The sequence below is a fragment of the Aspergillus nidulans genome, chromosome VIII, assembly GCF_000011425.1.
Source record: "Aspergillus nidulans FGSC A4 chromosome VIII".
Classification (NCBI taxonomy): Eukaryota; Fungi; Ascomycota; class Eurotiomycetes; order Eurotiales; family Aspergillaceae; genus Aspergillus; species Aspergillus nidulans.
Window position 1 is genome coordinate 657,444 of NC_066264.1, and position 17,123 is coordinate 674,566.

The following is a 17,123-nucleotide window of genomic DNA, read 5'->3' on the forward strand; positions in this document are numbered from 1 at the left end:
AAGCGACGCACAACCCCGTGATTCGTGATTTCGCTCCACCAACACCGGGAAAGATTGTGCGGCGTTTCGACTGACCTTCGATCTTTCGACGACCCGACTGCTCGACGACATCGACAACCTGCCCCTCGGACATTCTAAGCCCACGCAGCAGTCAAGATGCGGTACATTCACTCCGAGGAAACGCTCCCGATCCCCGAGAATGGTGAGCTTGCGACCCTGATTTCCTTATCAACATTTGAGTTGGACGAAGATACAAAACGTTCTGGATCAAGAGGTGCTTGTCGACGGCATTGCGAAGAGGAAATTCGCGCGACAGCTTCTAAGAGCAGGATTTCAATTACTAGGAATATGGGATACATGTGGTTATCATTCTTTGAACGCGAACTGACTTTAATTTTTCCCTTACAGTGAAGGTTCACATTCGCTCGCGGGTCGTGACCGTTGAGGGTCCTCGAGGTACGCTTACCCATATCTACGCCTGAAAGCCAGATCTTCCTTCGGACTTTTGAAGGAGTTTTGATTATGGGAATGGAGCGGAGTTGACGAATGTTCTCAATAGGCAAGCTCACCAAGGACCTCTCCCACATTGCCGTCACCTTCGGCCGCCCCAAGAAGGATGTCATCTCCATTGAGATGCACCACGGCTCTCGCAAGGGTGTCGCTACCCTCCGTACTGTCCGCACCCTCATCAACAACCTCATCATCGGTGTCACCAAGGGCTTCAAGTACAAGATGCGCTACGTCTACGCTCACTTTCCCATCAACGTGAACATTGAGAAGAACGCCGAGACTGGCCAGTACGATGTTGAGATCCGGTATGCAACTCCCGCTGCACAATAGATTGGGTCCGTCTTGGGGACAAGGGTGGCGTGAAACATGTTGCTCGAATTCCGAATGCGCAATCTGATCCTGTTCGGCATGGATTTTTGTCGACAGTCGTGCTAATTTGCATTAGTAACTTCTTGGGTGAGAAGTACGTCCGCCGTGTCGTTTGCCAGCCCGGTGTCGAGATCATCGCTTCCCCCAATGTCAAGGATGAACTCCAGCTCTCCGGTAACTCCCTGGAGGCCGTTTCCCAGAGCGCCGCCGACATCCAGCAGATCTGCAGAGTCCGAAACAAGGATATCCGAAAGGTGAGCTCTTGCGAGCTTATAGGCGGAATCTGTACTAACCTAAGTCTAGTTCCTTGACGGTCTGTACGTGTCTGAGAAGGGTAACATTGTCGAGGAATAAATGTAATGTCCGCTTGGTGGGTGGTTAGGGTGTCATGGAGATTCCTTTAATTTCGCGAACAGCGGAACGAAATCCAAAAATTCAAGACATGAAATTCATATGCCTTTTTTTTTCCCGGTTATTTGTCCATGGATATGGCTTCTTCATAGCTGGGACATAATGTAGAGCTAAGGGTGTTCAATTTTGAGCGTCCCAAAAGTATACCAAGAGTCTGGGCTGGTCGCGATTTAAGAGTAAACTCCGCAATTTGCTTGTGATGCAATAATTCCGCTCCACCTCTGTTCTCCTGACCTCCGCGACTTTCTCCCATTTTACCCAGACTCGCAAGCATGTGAATTAGCAGAAGTTGATATAGTAAATGACTTCGGTCCTCTCGTTTCGTACTGGATGAAAAAGCCCCTCATGGCTGTCTACGCCTTGATCTTCGCTGTCATCAGCATGGTGCTGGACGTGACGCTCTTCTGGAAAGAAGTAGTCCCAACCCTTCCTGCACGTTCCATGAATCATACTGACTCTCTGTCGCTATACAGCGACTACTCTCCTGGTGGAGATCAAAGTCGCCTCGAACTCGACTACGTCATGAACTATCGCGAGCAACGAGCTACGAGGACTGGGAAGAGTCCGCATTTGAGCTAGATGAGTTTTTAAGCCTGGATCTATGGTAAGTTCTGTTAATCTATGATACAGAAACATATGCTTACACCTTTGCAGGCGCCAAAATCCGTCAAGCAAGCACTATGATTCTCGCCTCATCATGGGGAGACTGACGGCTCTGATGACTGCCCGGGAAGACGACGACATCCTCACTTTAGCCAACCTTCTCCGCTCAGGTCTTGTCCGCAACCTTGGCAACATCACCTCGCCTAAGCTCTTCTTGCATGCCAATGCGGGTACGAAGTTGTTAATTGATGATTACATTACGCAGGTCGCTCTCTCTATTCAACATGTGACAGCGCTACATACCGCACCGGTGCACGACAGCGGTTTCACCTCCCAGGCGAAAGTAGAGCTGCTACACGACACGCGCCAGGCTTTTGGGAGGTCAACGTTGTTGCTCCAAGGAGGTTCTATTTTTGGCCTCTGCCATCTCGGCGTCGTCAGGGCCCTCCATCTGCAGGGTTTGTTACCCCGGATTATCACGGGCACGGCAACGGGGGCACTTATTGCGGCCCTGGTCGGCGTCCATAATGAGGAGGAGCTGCTAGATATTCTAGATGGCGACCAGATTGATCTTTCTGCTTTTGATCGCCAGCGGGATGGAGCTCTGTCCTCGTCCGGGCTTGGGCGCTTGCTGCTTCCATCAAGCCTCGCAAACGGCGGACTTATGACTTTGCTTCGACGGACGAAGCGGTACTTTACCAAGGGCTACTTTCTGGAAGCAGAGGTTCTGGAGGAGTGTGTTCGGGCCAACTTGGGCGACCTGAAGATTTGAGGAAGCTTATGCTAGGTCCAAACGCATCCTAAACATTACAGTAGCAATATCAGGCCGGAGTGGAACACCAAATTTACTCAATTACTTGACTGCACCGAATGTGGTACGTTTAGTCGATCAGGACCATACAAGATGCTGTACTGACACCGAAACCACAGCTGATTTGGTCCGCTGCAGTCGCCTCCAATGCCACCAACAACTCTCTCTATCCTCCTGTTACGATCTTCTGCAAAGATGAGACAGGCTCAATCGTCCCCTGGCCACACAGCCAAGATGCGGTTTTCAGACCCTGGCGTCACACCCACTACGAAGAAGGGGAATCCCCGCTCTACCGAATCGCTGAGCTTTTCAATGTAAACCACTTCATAATCTCGCAAACACGTCCGTACATAATCCCTTTTTTCCGCTCAGAGCTCAACTTCCTCGATCGCAGACCCACGACAAGCCGCTGGAATATAACCCGTTCTTTAACTCGTCTCGTTGCCCTCGAGATCAGGCACCGCCTCCGCCAGCTCAACTATATCGGCGCGCTGCCAGTACCCTTAGCAAGACTTCTCATCGAAGAGACAATCCCTGGTTCCCACCTAACCCTCATTCCAGATCTCGGACTCCGCGATTTTCCCAAACTCTTTCAAAACCCAGACCATACCAGTTTAGCACACTGGATACTGAAAGGCGAACGTGGCGTCTGGCCTGCCATCTCCGCATTGAAGGTCCGATGCGCTATTGAGATCGAGCTTGACAAGGGCTACCAGGTCGTTCGGAGGCGGAAGCCAGCAGCCGAGGCTCTGAGTCTGGCCGTGGGACAGTCCGCGGCGCCGCTGGTAGCAACGACGACTTCAACCACAGGGTCTGATTCCCTGCTGCAGGGCACACCGCCGCGACCACAACCGAACGAGGGTGTTCCGAGACAACGAAGGGGATACAGCATCGATCTTGCGGCTGCAAAAGATCGAGATCCAACTGTTACGTTGGCGAGTCCTGACCAACCTTACTCGTGACTTAAAGATACCTACCCTGCAACTGATTCCTGCTTCCTGCCTGTCTACGTATTAATTTGTCGAAAGCTTGGCGACTCATCTCTTCCATAATTTACGATGACATGAGAAGTGGCGGAAGCCGTCAAATAGGTGATATCAACTAGTCTAGCGTGCCGAGTACTTAATCCACCAGGGGAATATTCTCATAACCCCTTGCAAGTGTGCAGTCAAGCAAAATTTTCATTATACCCATAATAATACATAAAGCTGATCGCCACGTCGACTGCTTGGTCATGAATAGTATAATTGTCGACCCATGAATGAATAAATGACCATTTTCACATGAGCAAGACAAGAGACAGAGATATAAGACCAGACACATTATACAACAAATGGATATCAATCAACAACAAAACAGAACGAAACCACAATATAACTGGGTATACATAGCAACAACAGTTTGTGTTAGGATAGCAGGTACATATATAGTCTTTTCTTTTGTTGTCTCTATCCGACTAGGTCGAGGTCCTGGGACGGGCTTCACGCTGGTTGGAATGCGAGCGGATAGATGCCGCTGCCGCATGGAGCGAGCGGGAGCGTGATTGCGGTCGTGGTCGAGCGTCGTCTTCTGTTTGGACATATGATAAGGCGGGAACTGCGTCAAGGTTAGCTCTATCGCATTACAGTGTCATGGGCAAGATGCTTGTGTTATTAGGCAACATACTGCTAAACCCATAACCATGAGCTGCGCCGTCTCTGTTCTGGGGGTTAATCTCCACGCGAATTGCGACGTTCAAGCCACCATGGAGAGTGCTCGCGCTGCTGACACCGTCCGCTGCTGAGTGAGCGGAGCCAGCCGTTGACTCGCCCGTATGCAGAGGGGAATGGCCGTCCTTGGGGATTGGGAGAGTCACACCATTTTGCTGCGCCCCATCACCGTTAGCAGCGGGTGTTTCAATTTCGGTAATGCAGGCGTAGTTGCGAGATGGCATAGTGACTTTGTTCCAGGAGGCGCTCTTGTCTACTCCGCCAGGCTGACCGTCGAAAAAGTCCATCAGCGTCTCATCAGTATCTGTGTCTAGGTGATGAATCTTGTTTCGTCGCGCGAGCAGATTCGCAACTGCTTTCGGAGGCGGCTTGTTAGTAATGGCGCTGCTAACGATGTTGACCATGTACCGAGGGTCGTTCTCGCTGTGAACGCCCAGCTTGGGATTCGAATAAAATCGTCCAATAGCCGCTAAGTGCACATCACCACCTAAAATCGTAACACGGATGGAGTGAGCCTTGGAAAAGTCCTGTAGGCGCTGGATGAAAATTCTGCGCTCCCGCTTGTGCTGACGCGCCGTGTAATGGTCATCAAGATCATCCAGCAAATCGACCTGACCATCAAACTGATTAAAAAAGCCACCGGCAAGTCCGAAGCGCTTGTTCAGCAAACGAATGGGAGCAATGATTGGCGAGCTGAGAATGTTCTCGAGCCACGCGAGTCGTGGGTAGGCGATAGGGACACCAAGAAGCACGATGAGGTGCTTAATATCGCCATTTGCAGCAGCAACCTCTTGTTCCAGCCGGGAGAAAATGAGGTCATAGGTGTCAGGATAGTTGACCTGATGGCGGGTACGCTCCGTGCGCGCATCGACACCAATAAATGCCATGCGTTTGCCAAGACGCATGTACAAATTTCGACTCTTTTCCTCAACATACGGGCCGGGGCGCTTGCCAACAATCCAGCTGTTGTCCTCTGTTTGGTCCTCCAGAACGAAGGTATCCTCCAACTGCCGAGGGTCGGCGCCTGCGGTACCATTGACAGCCTGCATGGTTTGCGGCGCATCGGTAGTGTAGGTAGACTTCGGGGGCGCAATATGATGCTGAAACAAGCAGTAGTACTTGAAAGCGACACCGCCAATACCGCGGAAAACAGAACACTTCATGAAATGGTCAGTGTAGGAGCCAAATCCGTCGATGATATCGTGGTCGTCCCAGATATTGATCTGAGGAATCCGGCCATTGGCCTCCTTGAATGGTTCCGTAGAGTACCATCGTACGTAATTCGCAAAGTAGTAGTCGTCGCACGCCGCGCGCAGATTGTTATCGAAAGAATGAGTGCGCCTCTTGTGCGGGTTGGCGATGGAAGTCCATTCCTTCAAGGGACCGTCAACACGAATACCATCGTTATAGATCTGATCTCCACCACCAATCATGACGTGGAATGGTTTCATTGCGTGTACGCGGAGGACATCCTTCCATAAGTTGGGGCCGATCCAGGCGTCCATGTCGGTACCCACGGAGAAGCCGTTGCAGGAATGGAACATGAGGCGCATCGATTGAGTGCGCGACGGGACGACGAAATCCCAGGGCGAATGAACCTCGCCACCATTGGAGTAGCGGAGCCCGGGAATAGTGTATGACCATCGCACCTCATAGTCCTCCAGGGGCAGAGTGATGGAAAAGCGCCAGAACGCTTTTTGGGGGTCTTCGTAGAGGCGCAAGCCGTCAATGGTGACTCCTTGAGTATTCGCGACAGCTTCGGTGAGGGCAGGATCGGGCGTGACAGGGCCGGCTTGGCGCAAGTACAGACGAGGCTGCGGCTGCCCGGGCTTTGTGACAATCAAGACGCTCCCATGCCAGATGGATGAAGAGGGAGTAACATCCATGTTCTTGAAGTTGAGCAGCGGCCCGCAGGTGACGTCAACCTGGGCCTCGGATTCCGAGACGCCAGCATTTCGGTGGACACCTGTCGCAGAAACATCGGATTGTTAGACAAGAGCGTATAGGAGCAATAACGGGGTACGACTCGAGTTACTTGTGTCAGCCATTATTAGGAAGGGTTGAACGAGCGCAGATCCGTCGGCGACGGAGATTAAACACGTGGGGATTATTAGAAGTACCCCGTAGAAACCAAGGTAAGAGAAGGGGTATCCAGGAGTCAATTAGCAGCAGGAGTAAGAGATCAAGAGAAGGGAAGAGGATGACTGGGGTTAGATTCAGGAGGATGAGATCGATGGGGGATGGGAGATTAAGAGATTTGGCTGTGGAGCTGAAAGGGAGGAACCACAAGCAAGATCCGAAGGGATCAGCTCAGCTCTCAGGGACCAACAAAAGGCAGTTCATTAATATTGCGTTGACATGAATAGGCAGCACAATTCCTCGCATTACTGGGCTAAAGAGCTGTGCACTACGCCCACAGAATGCTTGATCGACAATTCAACGAGTAAGGACAAGTCAGTCCTACTAGTAATCTAGTACTAGTCCGCAGTGTCCACAGCCTCTTAGTAGGGCTGACAGTCTTCTCTTCAGTCTTACTACCACTACTAGACTATACAGAGCAGACTGTGAAACTTATCTTCACCACACATCTTGAATTCGATTATGACGATTCTGAGCTGACCCTGCCTTTGCTCCTGGGCTAATGGATCAATTCATTTTGAGAGGAATTGTGCCTGGAGAGTGGACTCGGGATGGAGCCAGATGAGGGGCTGGCAAGCCACAGCCCAGCCACCGTGGAACTCCCGAGTCATTTGTGTGGCTGGTTGAAAGCTAGCTGTGCAGACACGCTACTAGTGTATGATGACGAAACTATAAAATGACCATTATTATTACAGAATATGGATTAGTATTATCACTGTCGCCAATCGCTCCTTCCACTAGGACTCTAGCTGATCTACAAAATGCTCCTGCCCCAACTCCAGAGAATGTCACCAGACCCAAACACAGAAATCAAGTCTACTCATACAAAAATCTGTCCTGCAACGCCAGAATATCACCAACTCGCCAGCTGACTGTTCCCAAACGTCCTAAATGGATTGCATGTATGCTGGCTAGTCGAATGCAGGACATTGGATAAGACAGGAAGGACTGTCCTCTTTCGAACTCGTATCGGGCTTCCAGCCATGATTATCCAATCCCGCGACGAATTCTTGAACCTCGATGCCCATGTCCGCCAACAAGTCTCCAAGCCGTTCTCGGTTTGCAATATTGTCCAGCTCCGGGTAGGTGTGCGCCAGGTCCAGAGCCCGTTCCAAAAGCATACAAAGCGGAACATGATGATACGCAGTAGACCCAAACCCGTTGCATGACGCGGTAGCAGGGGTAAGGATCACAGGCGACCCAGAATAGGATCTTTCCGGAAGTTTGGAAGTATCGTGGCGAGATTTTGGCGACGGAGTTTTAGGGATATCAGCCGGGGCATCTTTACTGAAATCCACCACACCCTGCCCTGTCTTTGCAAGAATGCTTCGGAGTACACTTTCCTGATCCTGAGTAGCCTCGGTCTCTGGGGCCACGAACAAGTCCTCTAGCCGCTGTTCTACGCGCTTCTTTCTCTGCATGCGCTCATTGTGGCGGATCTGATTGCAGGTTTCAAGGCCGGGTGCCACCCAAGGCTGTCCCTTCAGACTGCCATCTTGCTCCGACTTCTCAAATGTGTAAAGGTCGTTGGTGTACTGGTTGATTGTCACATTGCTCCTGTATTGCTCCTTTGAATAACCGTCCCGTACGGCGAACCAAGCCCTATACGACGCCCGCTGAAGGATCAGACGGCCCTGCTCGACGTAGGAGGCAAGCCTTGCTTGGAAGTCGGGGAGGGAGCCCGTTTCTTGCTTAAAGAGGATGTCACTAAAGTCCAGCAGCCACTGGCACCACAGTGTAGCGATGATTATCTCAAGACCGGGGTCATCGTCCGACTCCAAAGCCAAACAATACTGGCTTGAACTGAGGATTCCCATTCCGACAGGGATCTCTCCTTTGCCAAGGCTGGTGTCCATGATGTGTATGAGATCAGGAACGGTGACTGTGTACACATTGCTGCTATTATCCCAAACACACCAAATATCGCTAAGGTCATGAGGAAACCAGTCGAAATGACGAGCATACAGAGTCTTGCAGTCATAGTCGAAGCCCAGCACGTAGTGTCGACCTCCAAAGGAAGGGTTCCGATCCGCAAAGTGATGTCGCTCCGCTATCGGCAGGATGCCAAACAATAGCTGAGGCTGGTCGCCTGGGGAGCATTGTGATGCCAAAGCTCGGTCCTCCGCGAACTCCTCATAAGAAAGAGGGCGGCAATCAGCGCCGTCAAACAGATAAGTGCCGTTCCGTCTAGTCTCCAAAGTTTGACCCCTTTCGGCGGAGCAGAGATATAGGTGATAGTCGACAATGGCCCACGGATGACTGACAACATATGCAGGAGGCTCGGAACGACGTCGGTCCATGACATCGTCATCCGCAGTTTCATCATCGTCGTCTTCAAGCACTGGGCTGTCTGAGGCAAACCCCGTTATGCCATCGATATGGTCTGTCCCCCTGCCGTTCTCGGTAATCTCGGTTTTCTCGATCTCGTCCAGTACTTCGGGCTCGGTCACATCGGCCTTGACCTTTTCATGAGCGAATTTTACTTCGTCCTCACTTCCAACCACTTCCACCTCGTCTTTGTCGTTACATGTTAACGCGTTCTTCTCCAGCAGCTTTCGAGCTAGCCTGAGTTCCTCTCTAGTTTTCTTCATCTTGAAGACAGGAGCGGCAGACTCTACTCCTGCAACAGCACTTTCTCGGGCTGTACCACGGTCAAGCTTGTACAGCATTGTTTGCGATCCGTAGAGGTAGAGCCAAACGAGATCAAGGCAAAGTGCAAAGCCAAAGCGAAAGGGCCACAGGGTCGCGTAGTACGGACGATGAAGGAATCTGAGATGGAAGGGGTGAAAAGTAGAGGAGAGGAAGGCCGTCTCAAGGGATTTATGAGGCAGAAATCTGACAGGAGAAGAAAAAGGCCATCTCAAAATTCAGACAGTGATTTGTGCGTGAGGTCAAAATATGCGCATATACATCCCACCTCTTTGTCCAGACACAATCTATGACCTCCAGGTTGAAAACGGGTCAGCCTTCTCAAGAACTGCTAACACAGGATACATACTCTGCATATCACAGTCTTTTTACAGGCAGCTGGTTCGATAACCTACAAGGTAACTGACTGCTTATAGGTCTATACTTCTCATGTGCTGTCCTCAGGTCTCCAAGACAGATGAAGTTAGCTTAGTGTGTGCCTCTCATAGACCCTGATTTCTATGCGTGTTGATGCAGGAACAGAATATAACAGCAACCTAGAAACAAATGAATACTCTAGAAGTTACAATGTCTCACAGCACAAAACATGATCCTGAAAGGAACAGCTGAACACAAGATGTAACTCCAGGTGCTTTCTTTATCTTTCTGGCTATCTACGACCCTACATTGGACTGATATAGAGTACCACTCTAAGGCTGCGTCCAGACACGTCTTACTTTGTCTTAGACATATACCTGCAGGCGAAGAATTCTAGACTTGAGTGTTGAGTTATATGTATCTAAACTTAGTCCCAAAAGTTGAAGTACAGATTCAACACACAGCTTACTCGTTGGGAATACAGAACAAACGGAATTCAAATTATACCAATGAAGCTGTGATGGAGTGGGTATTCATTCATTAATCAAAATGTCAGCTCAAGAATAACACAGGAATCAGGGAAAAGAAAGAGACTATATAATACAAGCAGGAACATTTTATCGCTCATAAGAACCAGGCAAAGCTGAGCCTGGAAGCTACCGCGAGATAACCCTGTCCAGCCATCCCCGGTTCTTCTCTCGCTCCCTACGCGCTCTCGCTCTATAATTAAGCGCAAACACCGCCCCAGTCAAATATCCACCCAAGTGCGCATAGTAGTCGAGCTTCGGCACGTGACGTTTCATGACGGCCCCAACAATATCAAAGGTGACCAGACCGGCGAAAAACATCCAGGCTGGAGCGGAGAGGGATTCTTGCCATTCGCGTGGGAGGAACGCGATTGTCCATTTGTCACTAAGCGTTGTTAGCAGATAGACGGTAGTAAAGGTGAAATAGTCAGGAAAGGGGAGGGGTACCCTGGGTGCAATAGGGCCGAGGCGGCAAGGACGCCTGCTATCGCGCTACTGGCTCCGAGGGAGGTTAAAAAGAGTGAGTTTCGTAGGACATGCATTGTCAGAGAGGCGAAGGACCCGAACACGCCGGAAGCGATGTATAGGGCTAGGAAGTTGCCTCTGCCGATTTCGTCGTGCACTTGGTTGGGTTGTTAGCAGGCTGGTACAAGTGTGAGTGGAAGAAACTCACGTTTAGTGCCGAAAAACCAGAGGACGGACATGTTGATCCCGAGGTGCATTAAATGCTGGTGACTAAAAACATTCCCAACCAAGCCGAATACACGCGGATAAGCAGCCACGCTGATGAAATAGCGATTGAGGAGCCTCCAGGCCGGTGGCCAGGCTCGCCATAGAACGAATATTCCCACATTTAAACCGATGATAGCTGACACTGTAGCGGCTGCTGGTGGTAGGCTCGGCCACATACGGTCTGCCTTAGCTGGTGGTTGATATGTCACGGCAAACCCATAGCACAGTGCAAGGACCATAAGAGTAAAAATGAGCGAGGGGATCAAACGGCTGCTCTAGCATCTGTCAGCACAGCATGTTTGGTTATAGGTTGAATGGTACCTACTGTCGTCAAATTTGAGAAATCTGTTTCAGTGTCTGTTGCGCGGAGATGGTGTTTCTGTATCCACGCGAGGAGTGGCCGCTGGCTCGGGTCTGCCCGTCCTTTGACTATATCGCCCTATTAGTTAACTTGGCCGCCGGAGTCCATGGTTATAGTAGTATACCCTCTAAGGCAGTCGTATCCTCGATCTTCTGAAGCGCAGTGTTCTTTGCCATATGCTCCTTCAGCTTCTCGCGGTAGTTCTCTTCGCCCTCCAGCCATTCCTGTCGTTTCTTCTCCGCCTCAGCAAGGAGTCTTTTTTCATTCCGTTCACGAATTGCCTTCAGAACACTCCTTCCCGACGGATCATTTTGCTCGCCCAGCTCCGCGCCATATGTGCCACTTTGCGGTTTGTATAAACCCAGTTCCTCCGCCTCTCGCGCAAGTTTCTCTTCATACTCCCGCTCCTCTCGTTCGATCCGGGCGATAATGGCGGCGTCTTCATCCATGGGATAGTTCTTTCGGAGGTATTCTAGGCCAACATTTATCATAGAAGGGCGCGTGGCACGTGTGATATCGGCGGGCAGGTCAAGGTCGAGTGTACCGGCAAGACGTCTGGCTTGAAGAACCGAGAGCACCCGGTTCCCCATGGCAGGAGACATTTTGTTACGTGATCCAAATATCTTGTCAATTTCCGTCTTCGAGAATGGGACATCGCGCAGCTTGACTCCTTTTTCAACCGGCGGAATTGTTGGCTTGTTGGCTAATAGGACTGCGGAGCTCTGGAAGCTTCGGGGACGGATTCGATTCGGAAAACAGGGACGGTCAGCTGAGACTCTTGTATCTGGAAGTAAAATCGTGGACAATCTCTTGGAGCTAAGCAGCCGTCGCGGGGTGCTATCGAGGCTCCATGCCGGAGAGATTTGTCGACCAAGTGGGCAGAATGGCGCTGCTAGATTTGGCGGGTGCAAGCTTGGGGAACGAAGCCCCAGGCATGTCGTGCGCCATGTTACGCCGAAGACATTGCTCATATCCTGCGGCTCTGGAGGAAACCTAGTTCTGAATCTGACTGGAGGGAGTTGGTGGTGGACTTTATCTGGAAATTATGGATAGTGGAATTGTCGGTTTCTCAATTATCTTTCTCCGCGCTGCCGAGTTGTTCCAGGCGTACAATAGCGACAGCTCAAATTAAAGACTATAAAATGTCAGAGCTCTAGGGAAAGGTAGATGTTTTCATATGTATGGCAATCTGAGACGCGCTCTTAAACCCAGGAAAAAGAAAGCTTATCGGCAATTTGCTTTGTTTAGCGGTTGTGTTGAGAGCCTCGACAATATATATGTTCCAGCCAGACTTCCCCTCATTACACTCTACAATCACCACCTTTGCCCTGGTTATCTACGAACCACGAATAAAGAAAAAACCTAAGAAAATCCAGACAAGCTACGACACACGGCAGTCGACAAATGTCCGCCGAAAGCCTCCCAATAACTCCCGTTGCCTTTGCGGAAGCAATTAAAGAGCTCACCCTACCGGTTCTCTATGCCAAAGTCGCCGAGCTCCAAAACTCCATCGCACACCTCCGACGCTCAAACCAAGAACTGCGACATTTCATCTCAGAGTCATGCGAGAGCCAAGCCGACAGAGAAGAGCTGGAGGGCTACATAGCGGAAAATGATGGGGTGGAAAAGTCGATGATTGAGCGTATTGAGCTGTGCAAGGCAGAAGTTGAGAGGAGGGGTCAGACATGGATTGAACTGGGTGCAGACGCGAATGGCACTACAAGCACGGAGGGAGAAGGGGAGCAAGGGCAAGGGCAGCCTGCCAGGGAGGATTCTACAGCGAGTGCTTCCATGAACGGTACGAGTTCCAACACGGAGGCTCACCCGGCCGAGAGGTTAAGAGATCGGGACAATGATGGTGAAGATGATGGGTTGTACCTCTGATTAAGCTAACTCGCCTTACTATATCCCTTTGATACGGGATCTTCACTCGGACACAGTGCCTACCATTGGTATGAGATGCAGAGAGACCAACGCCGAATTGGCAGCTCGGCGGCCCCAGAGGGAGGCGGAGGCACCTGTAGGTTCCTGTCCTAGAAGCTGCCTTCTATACCTTATGCGATTACCACAGCCATACCGAGTGTGCGCAGGATACAGGCGAGCGGTTAATTTATGTACGCCAGTTGCTAGATTGGCTGATTCTAAGCCTAGAATGTTCACCTGCGTCGTACCAAGGCGCGTGCTATCCATCCAAGATTTTCTGTATTGCTCTAGGTGAAATAACAAGATTTGTGGATAGATTGCTTGAAGGTAAAAGAAGGGTGGATATGCATAATCACAGGAACAGAATAGTCGCTCTGCGTGCTAAATGCTCGAATTCTCAACCGTATCGCATCATCTGCCTATCCGCATGCTGGGAAACGAAACATAACTGGAAAATAGGGACAGAAGTAGCTGTAAATCAACCGAAACCAAGTTCCAACGCCAGGTCAGAAACATGTTCATAGTAAAAGGAGAGAAAGTGGGCGATATACTCTAGCTTAGCTAGAGCTCTGCTGGCCCCAGTGACCACCGTTGAGTGCCTCAGGAGGAATACGCTGCTGTTTGATGAAAAGGTCTATCAGAGGCTGCATTGGCTCCATTTCCTTATCAGAAACAAGCTTGTAATACTTCGCGACGGTAACGAAGTGAACGAAGCACATGTTGAGGATATCATGTTTGTTGATGTGCCAGAACGGGTTCAACCAGTGAGCATGGTACAGATGCGCATAGCAGCGAAACATTTGCTTCATGATGCCTTGGCAGTCTTTGTAGAAAGTACGCGGGAAGCCACTCGACTTGCCGATCCAGTCTTCACCACCAGCATTGGCGGCGGCATCCGCGGCGGAAGCACCCGTAGCTTCACTCAGAGCAAAAGTATCGGGAACACCAGTGACTTTCTCCGTAGGGAACATCACGGGATCATGGATCTTGCTGACAATCCATTTCTCAACGCGATTGATAAATTTAGGGGCTGAAATCTTGGCGGCCTGCGAGTCCACAAGCCAAGTGTAGGTCAGACTAAATGTCGGTCAGTAAACAAGAGAGATGATGATTGAGTGGTTCCCTGAACATACCGACCCGCGGACATGGTGGGGCAGCTGGTCTCGTTGCAAATAGGGAGGCCGGTATGACTATTCACTTCTTGGATGACCTTAAGCATAGCTTGTAGTAGACGATTTTGTTCGACAACTGTATGAGAAGCGAGATATTAGCCCAAGTCTCGCAAGGGAGTTGCGACATACTCACTCTGATGGGCCAGCCATTCTCCCAATTCCACATTTTTTGGGCAAGCGCATAAGGTCAAAAAGTTACCCTTGACATTGAGCGGAGCGTACTTCTCCTGAAAGAAATACTTAGGAGCGTCGGGGTCATAGACGGCGGTGGTCTCAATAGCGGAGTGGTTTGACGCGAAGGACTGCGCATTGGGGACGTGGCCGTGAGGGCTCTGAGGGGCAGGCGACTGGCCAGGGCTTCCGTTGTTCATCTTGTTTGCGTTGTTATTGTTCTTGTTATTTCCGCCTCTGCCAAAACCTTGGCGGCTAAAAAAAAATGTGAGATCAGTATCGGTGGCTTCAGCTTTCAGGTTGACCGGTGCGGAATACGGGTGATATGGGGGGGACAAAAGCAAAGGGAAAAGGGGGAAACATGGGGCGAGAAGCAAGCGAAGACAAAGAAGGCCGAAGGTGCCACAATCAAGCAGATTGTGCGGCATCCTAGGCTGTAATAAGGGGCACTATGTATTATGCCTTTAGGGGGGAAAGAAGCGGCAATAGAATATGCTTCACTCGCATTTTGGGCTTGCATTGAAAGGGAGGGGGAATGTGAGGAGATGACAATTGCGGTAAACCAGTGGCAAAGAGCACTTACACACTCTGAAAGAAAGTTGCCATGTTTGAAAGCTGGTCCTAAGATGAGAGTCGACGAGCTCAAGAGACCTGTCCAAAAGAAAACGAGGAGGGAGTTGACTGAAGATGGAGATAGTAGCGGCTCTTGGGTTCAAGTTGGGGTTTGGCTGTCCTGGGCCTTGTTCCAAACTTCCAATCATCGTTGGGTCTGGCCCTGGGGAGCTGCCGCCGCTAAGCTTCTCTAGGCCCGGGATGGATTATCCTGCGTTCCTGCAGTTGACGCCTCAGGCTCTAGGGTGGCCCGAGCGCCCAAATTCACCTGTGTCTCCGAGCCGAGTGTTGCTGTACCGGACTCCAAGACTTGCAGAGCGCAGCAATTGCAGCGAGCTGAAACATATAACAACATTCCTTCTCAAGATTTATTCACAAGATTCGTCTGATTGTTTGAATTGACCCTCAGAGCTGGCTTTTTTTGCGACATGTCTTCGTCCGATGAGGAAGACGTGGTTCGGCGCCCTGCTCGGAGCGGCGCCGGTCAAGCCTTGGGCAGCACTGAAAGCGCACCTGGGAGCCCCGTGCCTGCTATCGATGCCGGGAATATGAGTGGCGCTGAAGATGACGACGCAGACCTATTCGGTTCAGATGGTTCCGAAGGAGGATTTGACCAAGATACTGAGTATGCAGTGATGTGATTTAAAACATGGATGGTTGCGCTAATACGTCTATAGCCAACCTAAACGAACACTGGACGATCGCGAGCTTGACTCGGCTGACGATGAGGATCGCTATGACCGGGTCGGTGATCGCATGGACTATGAGGATGGGGTAGAAGGAGACTTTCAGGAAACAGTGAATATCATGGACTTGAGCTTGGCCCGGGCTCCAGAGCCCAAATCCTCCAACGGTGAGGTCCGTACTCGCGCTTCCTGGCTTTCGATATTCTGTACTCAACTCGTCTTTCGCAGGTGTACACGATGCCGGTTCCGAACTTTCTTTCATTAGAAACAGAGGAGTTCAACCCAGAGACATACGTTGCGCCGCCATACTCTACTGCAGCGACATCTCTCTGCTGGCGCTATGACCCGAATGATGAGAATGTTGTCCAATCCAACGCACGTATAATACGCTGGGAGGATGGATCTTTAACGCTTCAACTTGCATCGGCTCCCAAAGAACAATATAAAATAGCCACGAAACCTCTTGTTCCTCTTGACAAGTCGGGAGACTACGACACGAAGTTGGATTCTCATGTATATTTGGGAGCAGCGTCCGAGACATCAGGAGTGTTCAGACTGACTTCTCACCTAACTCATGGACTCACTGTATATCCCACGACTATGGAAACAGATGACGCGGTTCAGCGACTGCAGGAGTCCCTAGCTGCAGCTGCCCGCGGCGGCAAGAAGACGGCGGATGGATCAGCACCCGTCATAGAAGTGAAGGAAGACCCGGAGCTTGCCAAGCGGCAGGCAGAGCTCGCGGAACGCGAGAAGTTAAAAGCGGCACGTCGCCGTGAGCAGCTTGCAGATAGGGAGTTGGACCGTGGCCGCAGATACGGCATGTCTCACCGCACCGGGGGTGCCGGACTTACAGTGGGGGGGCTGGAAGATGATGACGGCCTCCTCGCGACAAGGCCTCGTGCAAAGAAGTCACGCCGCCCTAACCGTAGAGGCGAGATTTTCACTGATGATGAGGAAGACTATGACCGCCGTGGCCGGACACGGGAAGATGAATATGATGAAGACGACGGCTTCCTCGTCGGCAGCGACGAAGAGCCTGAGATCGTGGATGATGACGGTGAAGAAGACGTTTTGGAAGATGATGACCTGGACGCAGAAGGAGAAGATGATCTTCCCCCTCCAAGGCCCAGGGAAAAGCGAGCTTCCCCTGACGCAAGACCTGCGGTAGGGTCTCCCCCGGCTAGGAAAAAGAACCGCTATGTTGTGGATGATGATGACGAGGAGTAATCAACAGCTCGCTCGCCTCCTACGTATGTTCCTAATACCTTCATAATACCACTTTTTTGACGATGATTGCCATTGTAACCATCTGGGAGTAATAACGGCGGATTTGTGGTTAATGGTTTTGTTGAACAGCTGGAAACAGCAATAAAACATT

The 17,123-nt window shown here is 50.8% G+C and overlaps 7 protein-coding genes across 7 annotated transcripts, besides 2 other annotated features; 3 read left to right on the plus strand and 4 right to left on the minus strand.

Moving 5' to 3' along the window:
* Nucleotides 1–5,520: part of a sequence feature (contig 1.192 1..8559(1)) that runs on past the window's edge.
* ANIA_09465 (60S ribosomal protein uL6) lies at nucleotides 98–1,328 on the plus strand. Its single transcript, XM_863754.2, has 5 exons — nucleotides 98–202; nucleotides 409–456; nucleotides 560–815; nucleotides 956–1,133; nucleotides 1,183–1,328. Exons 1-5 carry the CDS (start codon nucleotides 157–159, stop codon nucleotides 1,231–1,233), a joined length of 579 nt encoding a protein of 192 aa, XP_868847.1. The 5' UTR covers nucleotides 98–156; the 3' UTR covers nucleotides 1,234–1,328.
* ANIA_09466 (uncharacterized protein) lies at nucleotides 4,161–5,918 on the minus strand (the record flags this gene model as incomplete). Its single annotated transcript, XM_863755.1, has 2 exons — nucleotides 4,161–4,300; nucleotides 4,370–5,918. 2 exons carry the CDS (start codon nucleotides 5,916–5,918, stop codon nucleotides 4,161–4,163), a joined length of 1,689 nt encoding a protein of 562 aa, XP_868848.1.
* Nucleotides 5,521–17,123: part of a sequence feature (contig 1.18 602..175793(-1)) that runs on past the window's edge.
* Nucleotides 7,464–9,221, minus strand: ANIA_01373 (uncharacterized protein; the record flags this gene model as incomplete). Its single annotated transcript, XM_653885.1, has 1 exon — nucleotides 7,464–9,221. One exon carries the CDS (start codon nucleotides 9,219–9,221, stop codon nucleotides 7,464–7,466), a length of 1,758 nt encoding a protein of 585 aa, XP_658977.1.
* Nucleotides 10,215–12,172, minus strand: ANIA_01372 (rhomboid protease PCP1; the record flags this gene model as incomplete). Its single annotated transcript, XM_653884.2, has 5 exons — nucleotides 11,303–12,172; nucleotides 11,143–11,246; nucleotides 10,759–11,092; nucleotides 10,533–10,707; nucleotides 10,215–10,470 (listed from the first exon to the last, which is right to left on the minus strand). The coding sequence occupies exons 1-5, from the start codon at nucleotides 12,147–12,149 to the stop codon at nucleotides 10,215–10,217; spliced, it is 1,716 nt and encodes a 571-aa protein (XP_658976.2). The 5' UTR covers nucleotides 12,150–12,172.
* Nucleotides 12,583–13,062, plus strand: ANIA_01371 (uncharacterized protein; the record flags this gene model as incomplete). The annotated part of the gene is made up of 1 exon (XM_653883.1): nucleotides 12,583–13,062. The coding sequence occupies one exon, from the start codon at nucleotides 12,583–12,585 to the stop codon at nucleotides 13,060–13,062; it is 480 nt and encodes a 159-aa protein (XP_658975.1).
* ANIA_01370 (protein kinase activator mobB) lies at nucleotides 13,396–15,042 on the minus strand. Its single transcript, XM_653882.2, has 4 exons — nucleotides 15,028–15,042; nucleotides 14,407–14,699; nucleotides 14,235–14,349; nucleotides 13,396–14,178 (listed from the first exon to the last, which is right to left on the minus strand). The coding sequence occupies exons 2-4, from the start codon at nucleotides 14,642–14,644 to the stop codon at nucleotides 13,659–13,661; spliced, it is 873 nt and encodes a 290-aa protein (XP_658974.1). The 5' UTR covers nucleotides 14,645–14,699; nucleotides 15,028–15,042; the 3' UTR covers nucleotides 13,396–13,658.
* Nucleotides 15,374–16,996, plus strand: ANIA_01369 (Paf1-complex subunit LEO1). Its single transcript, XM_653881.2, has 3 exons — nucleotides 15,374–15,681; nucleotides 15,734–15,914; nucleotides 15,971–16,996. Exons 1-3 carry the CDS (start codon nucleotides 15,485–15,487, stop codon nucleotides 16,970–16,972), a joined length of 1,380 nt encoding a protein of 459 aa, XP_658973.1. The 5' UTR covers nucleotides 15,374–15,484; the 3' UTR covers nucleotides 16,973–16,996.

What these genes read in the sequence shown, in the direction of transcription:
- ANIA_09465 (XM_863754.2), top strand. Translation starts at nt 157, where the DNA reads ATGCGGTACATTCACTCCGAGGAAACGCTCCCGATCCCCGAGAATG. An exon ending in GCTCCCGATCCCCGAGAATG is followed by an intron (nt 203 to 408) that starts GTGAGCTTGCGA and finishes TTTCCCTTACAG; the next exon opens with TGAAGGTTCACATTCGCTCG. An exon ending in GAAACAAGGATATCCGAAAG is followed by an intron (nt 1,134 to 1,182) that starts GTGAGCTCTTGC and finishes ACCTAAGTCTAG; the next exon opens with TTCCTTGACGGTCTGTACGT.
- ANIA_01370 (XM_653882.2), bottom strand. Translation starts at nt 14,644, where the DNA reads ATGAACAACGGAAGCCCTGGCCAGTCGCCTGCCCCTCAGAGCCCTCAC. An exon ending in AGAATGGCTGGCCCATCAGA is followed by an intron (nt 14,350 to 14,406) that starts GTGAGTATGTCG and finishes CTTCTCATACAG; the next exon opens with TTGTCGAACAAAATCGTCTA. An exon ending in CCCACCATGTCCGCGGGTCG is followed by an intron (nt 14,179 to 14,234) that starts GTATGTTCAGGG and finishes ACCGACATTTAG; the next exon opens with TCTGACCTACACTTGGCTTG.
- ANIA_01369 (XM_653881.2), top strand. Translation starts at nt 15,485, where the DNA reads ATGTCTTCGTCCGATGAGGAAGACGTGGTTCGGCGCCCTGCTCGGAGC. An exon ending in GGATTTGACCAAGATACTGA is followed by an intron (nt 15,682 to 15,733) that starts GTATGCAGTGAT and finishes ATACGTCTATAG; the next exon opens with CCAACCTAAACGAACACTGG. An exon ending in CCAAATCCTCCAACGGTGAG is followed by an intron (nt 15,915 to 15,970) that starts GTCCGTACTCGC and finishes CGTCTTTCGCAG; the next exon opens with GTGTACACGATGCCGGTTCC.